This window comes from Lactuca virosa, chromosome 2 (genome assembly GCF_052849685.1).
Source record: "Lactuca virosa cultivar CGN04683 chromosome 2, Lactuca_virosa_CGN04683_v6, whole genome shotgun sequence".
In the NCBI taxonomy this organism is placed as follows: domain Eukaryota; kingdom Viridiplantae; phylum Streptophyta; class Magnoliopsida; order Asterales; family Asteraceae; genus Lactuca; species Lactuca virosa.
In genome coordinates this window covers 188027091-188037582 of record NC_136427.1, presented here as the reverse complement: position 1 = coordinate 188037582, position 10492 = coordinate 188027091, and the positions used below count along the sequence as shown (strand labels likewise).

General features: G+C 35.9%; 1 protein-coding gene across 1 annotated transcript; it reads left to right on the top strand.

The window, feature by feature from the left end:
* Positions 1–3452: 3452 nt before the first annotated feature.
* On the top strand, positions 3453–6694 carry AGT2 (alanine:glyoxylate aminotransferase 2). Its single transcript, XM_079078917.1, has 9 exons — positions 3453–3912; positions 4217–4447; positions 4535–4705; positions 4780–4923; positions 5014–5193; positions 5757–5982; positions 6075–6188; positions 6265–6351; positions 6461–6694. Exons 1-9 carry the CDS (start codon positions 3673–3675, stop codon positions 6502–6504), a joined length of 1437 nt encoding a protein of 478 aa, XP_078935043.1. The 5' UTR covers positions 3453–3672; the 3' UTR covers positions 6505–6694.
* Positions 6695–10492: the final 3798 nt, after the last annotated feature.

Genomic DNA, 10492 nt, shown 5'->3' with positions numbered 1-10492 from the left:
TGTGGCCTGAGTGCGCCCATTGTACCTTTTGCGTACGCCCCGCATACTCGGTTACTGCAGCCTATAAATAGATGGCGATTTTCACTCAATTCTTCACACCTCTTCAACCAATTCTCTCTCTCTCTCCCCCCCCCCCCCAAAGCCTCAAGGATTTTCTCTAGCACTTCCGAGGTGTTAGTAGCGAAGCCCTGGAGCGCCGAAAAGCCCCAAGAAGTAGAGCCTTCGGCTTAGAAGTTCTGCCCGCGCAGAGCTCGGTTTCTTGCTAAACCACCTGTAAGTTGAGTTATGCTTACCGTACTTTAAGTATAACTTATGTTTAAGTTCATTATCATTATTATGAACCTATAAACAAGATTTATCAGTGATTCCAAGTCGTTATACTGATTGATCTACTTATGGGGATGATGTCTAGTCTGGATTTAGTGAGGTGTTTAAAGTGGGATTTCCAAACAGTATACTTCGTATACCAAACGGACCCTACCTCCGATATGATTCTACCTGGTTGTTCCTTACTTGATAGATCTTGAAGTAGAGTTTGAGTTGATGATGAATCTAGACTAATAATTAGTCGCAATAAATATTAGACTAAAACTTAGTGATAATGATACTAGGTTACGTCAAAGGAAAAGACAATTGCTAGAAGCGAAGCGCTACCCGAATTTCAAGTCGTCACTTTAACAAGTGAGTGCATAATGACTTTCATCTTATACATAGATACGAAGTATTTAATATTAATACATGCTATATGTGCTTATTATCCGGGTTCATGATATCTATGCTAGATGAACGATTTATACATATTTTACTTGATTTAAACTGTATATGTATTTTTATACCTCTAAATATATTGGGTAAATATGGGTAGATGAAAGATGATATGGATGATGAGAGAAGAAAGATGATATAGATGATGAGAAGCCTTGACTTTAAATCTGATTCAGTCATCTAGCAAAATATAGATGACAACCACGGACTATTCTAGACAATCTAGTGAAACGCTAGCAGGCTCGCGACCTGTAAGTGTTTTTGAACTACGTGTTCACCAGATGTACTCTAAAACCCCTGGCAGCTATGGACTTAGTGCCTTATAAATGAACATTGACAGTTATGGACTTAGTGCCTAATAGATAACATTGAAAGTTGTGCCTAATAGTGCCTTATATATATATATATATATATATATATATATATATATATATATATATATATATAGAGAGAGAGAGAGAGAGAGAGAGAAGTAGGTTCATGCGAAAACATAAATATCTTGCGAAAACGCGAAAACAGATTTTATCTGATAAAAATCAAACATATGTACTATAAAATAATAAATTTATTAGCAATAAATTAAAGATAGTAAGTTTACATTTGATAGTGTTATGATAATATAGATTTAAAGACGGATTTAATAATTATTTTTTTTCACGTGCTTAATCATTTTTAAATTCATGTTTTTATAATAAAAATATTAAAAATCATACTTTGCTAATATGAAACAATTTCTCATCTATCATCGATTATCATCATGTATTTCAAAGTTTGGATGAATTATTTTCCAAAATATAATGTTGAGGTGACACAATATCATAGGTTTTTCTTGTTTTTGCGTTTTCGCAAATTATTTGCATTTTCGCATGAACTCTCCCATATATATATATATATATATATATATATATATATATATATATATATATATATATATATATATATATAATTACCCAAATAGTCTTACATACAAATATTTTATATTATTTATTAGGGTTAATGTCATTCTAACCCAACAAACTTTCTCGAAATGGTTTAAATGGCTCCTTAAGTTTTTTTCTTGCATTATAAGGGAACAAAGTGAGTCTTGACCTGTTTATTTAGTCACATAACCGACTACAGCCGATTTAATATGCCACGTAAGAGAGAGAAAGTCATGTCTTGTGTCTTTTTCTCCCCAACTTGAAAACGAGAGTGAGATAGAAAGCGTTAGAGAGTCGGAGAGCTAGATAGAGAAGATAGATGGAAGTAATGTTTCATTTTATGTCTCATATCTCCGGTAAGTTAAGGAAGAATAGGGAGGGATAAATGTATGTTCATGGCGAGTTCCAGGGGACTCAATGGAGGTTCACCGGTTTGGAATTTAGCCTTGTTGTTGATTGGAATTCAAAGAAAGCCATTAAAACTTATCAAATGCAGTGGAGATGAGATTCATGTGATTGTTTATGGCAATGATTTGTTAAACATACAAATATGTAAATAGATCTAATTAGAGATTAATAGAATGGAACGGAGTTATAAGATATGCGTTCAATCCAATCCTGGAGAAATGTTGTTTGGATCTCCGTTTGATGTCGGTTTTGAATGTATCGTATGGAAAAGAAATGGAGATAAATTAATGGTGTAGGTGGGTGTAAACATCTTTGTATTGGTACTCCAACGAGAGAGAGAGAGAGAGAGAGAGAGAGAGAGAGAGAGAGAGAGAGAGAGAGAGAGAGAGAGAGAGAGAGAGAGAGAGAGAGAGAAGTCTCTGGTGCTCTGTTTTGTCATATGAGCTCCGATATGCTACAAACTCATTTCACTTTAAAATTTCACTGATCGGTTATGAGCATGATGTCCGTGCAAGATCTTCATGCTTTTTTTTTTGAGAGAACATAACAAACATTACCTCCACACATGTTTTCAGCATCGATTCTGGCTCCACTGTCGTATGTACAGATGGTGGAGATGGAGAAGAAGTAGAAGCCCATACCTAAAATGTCTTCACCAATGGCAAAGATGGAGACGAAAAAGAAGCTTGGGGGCGAAGAAGCAGAATTTGTATGTGCAGAAACAAATGTCTTGTGCGGTTGATGTAGATGAAGAAAAGAAGAAATGAGGATGGGGAAGAAGGTTAAAAACAAATAAAACTAGGTTCATGGTTTGGAGGGTGTTATGCAGATGATGGTCAAACAGTGGTGAAGGTATATATTTTACCCGCTTAACCTGCTTATGCGGTACCAAGTTAAATAAGGACATTTTAAAACGGTAAACCCGGATTTGATTCTCTTAAAGTAAAAAAAAAAAAAAGAAAAAAAAAAAAGAAAAAAAAAAAGTGAATGACCTTTTTAAAACAAATAACCATATTTTTCAATAAAAATATAATTTACCCACAACCCAAGATTAATCTCCACTTACATGGATGTAAACGAATGAAACGATATACAATTCATCTGCGTGAGGTAATGGGAGCATGGGACCTACTCTGATTCATGATTCATGTTCTTGGACATACCGATTGATGCCGACACCCAACATGCATAAACCGGGCTGTCATTATGATTTTTGTAATCTTTTTAAAAGCTGTTTATAGAGATCAAACATTATATTTGATGCTTTTATGAATCATTTAATAAAAATTAATAATTCTTTGGAGTTTAGTCGTTTTTAGTGCATAAAGCAGTGAGTGGAGTTGTTCACTGTCTTATTCATTTCAATATTTGGTAAATCAATGGAAAGATAGAATCTTTCGTCCACGGCATTCCAAGTCACCATGTCATATCTTGCGTCTTATACCTTAAACTAACAACTCTGATTCCACCACCCTTTCTTTCTTCTCAACAATTTCCCCCAAAATTGCCAGTTTTGCTGCTAGAGTTTAGAACCCGAGTGATCTGTCCTTGTGAATAGCCGATAAGGCGATAACGATCAATGGGGGTACAGAGAAACCTCATGAACAGAAAAACCCTCAATCATGTCGCAAATGCGATGTGGGTTTCTAATCTGAAGTCCAATCTTCCTTCCCTCCGCCGGTTTTCGTCATTGCAGCCGCCGGAGCTTCCTCCTTTTGATTTCCAGCCGGTTCCGTACAAAGGTCCATTAGCCGATGAAGTATTCGAAAAGCGAAAGAAGTACCTTGGCCCTTCTCTCTTCCATTACTACCAGAAACCAGTAATCTTCTCTCCCTCTCATTGCTTATGATCATTTCTATCACTATTATATGTCCATATTCACATGCAAACCTTCGTGCTTGACACTTTGTATCGAAAAAAATCCCCAAGAACACCCTTCAATATTTTTGCCCAAATCTTGATTACTTTTGAAAGAGTACACATTTTAAGTCTTGTATCTTCTTGTAAATGCCATTTCCAATTAGACTTGTTGTAAACCCCAAATGTGTTCTTGTACTTGATTCACTAAACCTTTGATAACGTAAGAACGTTTAACCCTTTTCACTATGGGATTATCCTTGCAGCTTAATATAGTTGAAGGAAAGATGCAATATTTGTTTGATGAAAGTGGAAGGCGTTATCTTGATGCATTTGCTGGAATAGTAACTGTCTCTTGTGGACACTGTCATCCTGAAATTCTAAGAGCTATCGAAGAGCAAAACAAGCTTCTTCAACATGCTACAACTATATACTTACACCATGCAATTGGTGATTTTGCAGAAGGTCTAGCAGAAAAGATGCCTGGAAATCTAAAGGTCATTGTTCTCAAATACATTCATTCTAAACATAATCTATCAATTGCCTGATTTCTAAAGAGACCATTTCTCTGTACATAATAACAGGTTGTGTATTTTGTAAATTCTGGGACAGAAGCAAATGAGCTTGCAATGTTAATGGCTAGACTATACAGTGGAAACCTTGGGATGATTGCCTTGAGAAATGCATACCATGGTGGAAGTGCTGGAACAATTGGATTAACAGCTTTGAACACATGGAAGTACCCAATACCACAGGCATGCATAAAACCTAAATCTTGAAGAAAAAAGTTTCAATCTTTTTGCAAATTTCACATTGTATTTATGTATAGGGTGAAATTCATCATGTTGTGAATCCAAACCCCTATCGTGGGGTCTTTGGGTCAGATGGGATTCGATATGCTGAAGATGTTCAAGATCACATTGATCATGGAACTTCAGGAAGAGTTGCTGGTTTTATAGCTGAAACCATTCAGGTTAGGATGAAAACCAAATATCATCAGTTTGTGTTGTTTAATGTTATGTCAAATTTGATTACAACTATGGAATCGGAATCTTGATTGAAGGGAGTTGGGGGAGCAGTGGAATTGGCCCCGGGTTACTTGAAACGGGTTTATGAAATGGTGCGTAAAGCGGGTGGTGTTTGTATTGCTGATGAAGTTCAAACTGGATTTGGCAGAACAGGAAGCGATTATTGGGGTTTCCAAACACAAGATGTAATTCCAGATATTGTCACCATGGCAAAGGTAACTTTTAAATCATGAAAACATTTCTTTTTGACTTAATGGACTTAATGGGGATAGAACTTAATCTGGATAGATATATAGTGATGTTTCATTTTCACTTAATATAAACAGATGGGTTTAAAGGAGTAAGTGAGACGAGGGTGTCTTTATCCATTAAGACATCATTTTTTATGTTCCTACCCTTTAATCAAACTATTAAAAACTAAATCCAATTATTTAAAACCAATTGGTTGAGTTTGGGCATATTCCATTGCGGATGATTTTTGTTATTATCATAAATTGAAAATTATTAATGTGAAAGTATGATGTTATCATAAACATATGCTTTTCTTTGATTTGTAGTCATTTCCAATTTAAATTTTATAGTTTAGCATCAGTTCTAGACAGAAGGGCAAAACGGTCAACTTTTTTCATATTTAGACTGTTCATTCAATCCAAAAGAAGAAACAGTCTTTGTTTATACAACAACACTTACTCCAGACGAACATCATCTATCTAATTCAGAAAGACTTAATAGAAAAAGTCATGGATTTTTACAAAATTGCCCTTATGTGTGGATCCAGGGAATTGGAAATGGATTACCCTTAGGAGCTGTGGTTACAACTCCTGAAATAGCACAAGTAATGTCTCAAAAAATACAATTCAACACTTTTGGAGGGAACCCTGTGTGTTCAGCTGGAGGACTTGCAGTGCTTAGAGTTCTTGACAAAGAAAATCGCCAAAGACATTGTGCTGATGTGGGCTCCCATTTGTTTGGGAGATTGAAAGATCTTCAACAAAAACATGATTGTAATAATTTGTTCCTCAACTTTATATTTTATAAACATTTCCTTATTTATTTTGGTTTACAAGATGTTAATGTTGTTGTTGTTGTTGTTTAGTGATTGGAGATGTGAGAGGGAGAGGATTGATGGTGGGAATTGAGCTTGTGACTGATCGGAAAGAGAAGACACCAGCAAAGGGCGAAACTGCCATTTTGTTTGAAAAACTACGAGGTATGTTATGTATGAAAACGTTGAATTACCCATTTTGACCCTGATATAATTATTTTTATATTTATTGTGAATGAAGAGCTCGGGGTTCTGGTTGGAAAAGGTGGATTACATGGGAATGTTTTCAGGATAAAACCACCTATGTGCTTCAATAAAGATGATGCAGGTATTCTTTCACATATATGTGTATACATATACGTATATGTATACATATATATAAAATACATGTTTTCATCTACTGAATGAATTCTAACATTGTATTCATGTATGTGTAGATTTCCTTGTGGATGCATTGGATTATTCGATGTCAAAGTTGTGAGTCATTGGATCTTGATGCTCAAGAACAGTTTGTTTAAACGTTTCTATTTCTTTTTGTAGATGGTGATCATTCGTTCAAAAATTGTAGAAGAAGTTGAAACTGCTGTTTGGAGAAGAAAAGGAGTTTGTGTTTTGTTTTAGTTAATAATGCTAATTTCTCATAATGGAAAATTTTATAATATTTTGTAGAAGTTTGAAACTATCTAAAACACTTGAAACGTTCCAACAACTTATATGACTTATCACATGTCACTTGAAAGGATTTTTGTGAAAATGCTTTTAGAGGATTTAGCTTTTATCATTATAATATAGTATAGCACATGATAAACTCCAAGCAAAAGGACAACAAATGTTATTAGAATTTGGCAATTTGCAATATATTACTCTCTTATTATTGGAAAAGCCAAGTTCCAAACGCTTGATGATAATCTTGTCCACAAAAGACAGTTATGCTAAATCTTTACGACTCTTCTCGATAACTACAACTACAAGATAATGATATGTACTAGTAATACAGTTTCAGAAAGAAATTTTGAATAGCATTTTAAAATATCAACGAATCAGGGCGGTCCAAATATAATTTGAGTTTGTGAGAGGAAATAGAACGGCCTTTTAAAGACATAAGCATAGCCAAATAATTCACAAACGTCTACTAATTTAAAGAAAATATTTTTTGTAGTCTTTTATATACAAAATCATTAATAATAGTTCAAGATAAAAAAAATGTTTGGTGGTTGTGTCGTGTGCCTTCTATCTGATGGTCAGGAGTTTAAATCCACGGAAATCGATTTTCTTTTCCGTTCTAAAAATATATATATAGCAAGATCAATCTTGTGTAGTATCTCTTTATCCGTACACAAAGTAGTCAAATCATTCAACAATTATTGTGACAACGATTACCTTAAATAATTCTTTAACAACTTCAACTTTCAAAAAGTTCTCTTCATGGATGTTATAGTGACTAGAATGGTTAATAAAATTTTATATGCAACGGGATTTTAACCGTTAAGACTTGAAAATTGAGAAGACATAATCGACTAATCTATTATATCGTTGCATGATTGCTTCATAGGTCGTCAGTTTTAAATTTGTAGATTTGATTTCCCCCATTTTCGTTATACCTATCCATCTTCTTTATGAACAACGATAATTGTATGTATATTTTTGTTCCTTTTTTCTTACACTAATGTATCAAATTCGGCCTTATGAATTTGGCTCTTTCTTGCTTCCTATAATTTATCTTACTTTTTTTTCTTAAAAATAGACTATCGATTATATTAATATTACATAGCCTAATGTAACACTTGTTCCTGTTCCAGGTATCATTTAAATTATTCAAGTTTTTAGGGTTTTGTGCTTGGGCTCGGCGAGTTGGGAAGCTCCAACTCATCGAGTAGATGTTATTATGAGGACGCGAGACTTCAGATCTACTCGACGAGTCGGAAGGCCCGACTCGACGATTAGGCATTGTAAAGAGAAACCCTAATTTTCAGAGGTTTGCACCCTATTTAAAGAACTTATGGCTCATTTGCAGCCTCTTCTACCGTTCCTACAACCAGAGAAACCCTAGTTTGAGCCTTGCACCTTCTAGAGAGAGAAAGAGAGCCTTTTAGAGTGATCTTTGGTGTGATTGTGAAGATTTTGGAGCTTGAAGAAGAAGGAGCAAAGAGGGAAGCAGTAGATCCGACTTCTACTCAGTATTGGCGACCATATTGAGGTATAAAGTCGCTATCTTGACCTTTAGTTGCTTAGATCTCCTTTCTTGAAGTAAATGGTCACTTTTGGTGCCAAAAGGGTGTCATACTTGGATTTGGACTTCTCACAAGGATATGATTCCAGATCTGGACATCTCTAGGTCTTAGATGACATAAAGTTGCTCACTTTGTCCAGCTTAGGCCCTTTCCATGCACTAAAACCTTGTAGGAAGCTTAGTTTTGGTGTTTTAGCCTTGTGAGGCCTTGCATGCACGTAAAGTTTGCAACTTTATGTGGTAACTGCACTAGGGGAGGTTGGATCTAAAGTTTGGGACCTTGGATCCCACTGGAAAGGACTGAACACAAAAAGGACTGAAGGAACTCGTCGAGTCCCATAGTCGACTCGACGAGTCGGGTAGGGTTTACCCGTTTTCGAGATCCTGAATGAGTGCAGTGAAGGATTAGATTTTTGATATGCATGAACTTTTAGTCTTCTAGACATTTGATGAACTCGACGAGTCACTTAGGTGACTCCGCGAGTTGACTCGGGATTCAGTGGAATGGATACATGTGACAACCCGAAATTTCTAACTTGTGTAAACATTCAAATTTATTAGTGTTAGACTCATTTTGCTTCCAGTTATCACTGTTTGGAACCTGTTTTGAGTATTCTAACTCTAGTGAATCAAAGGAATTAGTATTTGTAAGTGTCAGTTTAAGTTCTAAACTACCTAGCAACCGTAAACCTCCCCAAAAAGGAGTTTACGGTCGAGACCTTGAGTTTACGGTCAGGGTAACCATAAACTTCTCCCTATATAGATATATATATAATGGTTGATCATTTCAGCCATTCTTTTCACTTTTCAAGCATAGGAGCCGATTTCTCTCTCTCTACAATTTTCGAGTTTGCTCAAGATATCCTCAAGAACACAGTTGTGTTTTGGACCGAAAACACCTTCTTTGCCTTTAAAAACCGTAACTATCATTTTCCCCTTCATGAATCGAGTTAAAATCCTTTATTTTGGACTTAAGATCACCACTCTTTGCTTGAACACAAGAGTTTACGGTCCTATGAATCTTCATAGACCGTAAACCCTTATAAAGGGTGTTCTTATAGCCTTTACCCTTCCTAAGGCTAAGCATGGTCCCTAGAATCCGATGCCTTTGAATGAAGCCCTTGAAAAACCATCATTTGTGCAAGATTGATGAGTTTACGGTTGAATCTCCTTAGACCGTACACCCTTCAATGATCGTAAACTCATGGACCGTACACCCTTCAATGACCGTGAACCCATGGAACCGTGAACTCCATGACCGTAAGGTCATTGGACTGTAAACACTAAGACCATAAACACAAGGGCCGTAAACACTAAGACCGTGAACACTTGGACCGTAAACTCCAATGGTCATACCTCTTTGACCGTAAACTCGATAGGGTGGCCATATACCCTAGTTATGCAATCATATGTGATTGTATCCCATAAATCTTAGAGTTTCCCAGCCAATAAGGGTGTTACCCTCCTTATTTAGTCGTCTATACACTAAATTCATACACATACATGTCTATATGTGTCTATTAGGATCATTGTGTTCTCAAGGTTACACCTGACACTCTGCACTCCTCTTCCAACCACACGTCAGAACCACTCACTACAGGTGAGTTCATACCCCTACATTTTCCATGTTTTTAATGTTTTCAGGGGGGAATACAAGCTAAACATAAATGCTTTCAATAATATAAAACTCATGCAATTCTCATACTTTAACCCTTTTGTACTGTGTTGAGCATAAGGGACATTTTCACTAAAATTGCATAGTTTTCCGGACTCGCTATTCACTACGTTATACATGCAAACTATAATAGGTATAGTTTGGGATTTTCTAAACATAACAAGTACAGAAACTTTCACTACTAAACATATGCACTAAGACAGAAATAGTTTACAGTTTACATCACTACTTTATCATGGTATTCATAACTGTAATTATCACTACATACGGTATACATACGTATTTTCACTATGGTAGAACGCTACTACACTACATGTAAACTAGATTGTACGATACTGTGAGGCGCTACTTCAATATTGTACCCTTAGGTGTACAGGGATAAATCATATCATAGTATAACCAGAGTCTCCTGGAGGGAGAGCGTGAGATTTGTGAATAGATCTATTCGGGACTGACAATCCCACACCTGAACTGCTAGCTACAGTTAGGCGGGCACGCCTGGCGTGAACAAATGTCATTTAACTCGACGCCTGAAGAACGTTGGAAAGGTCTCTAGTCATATCA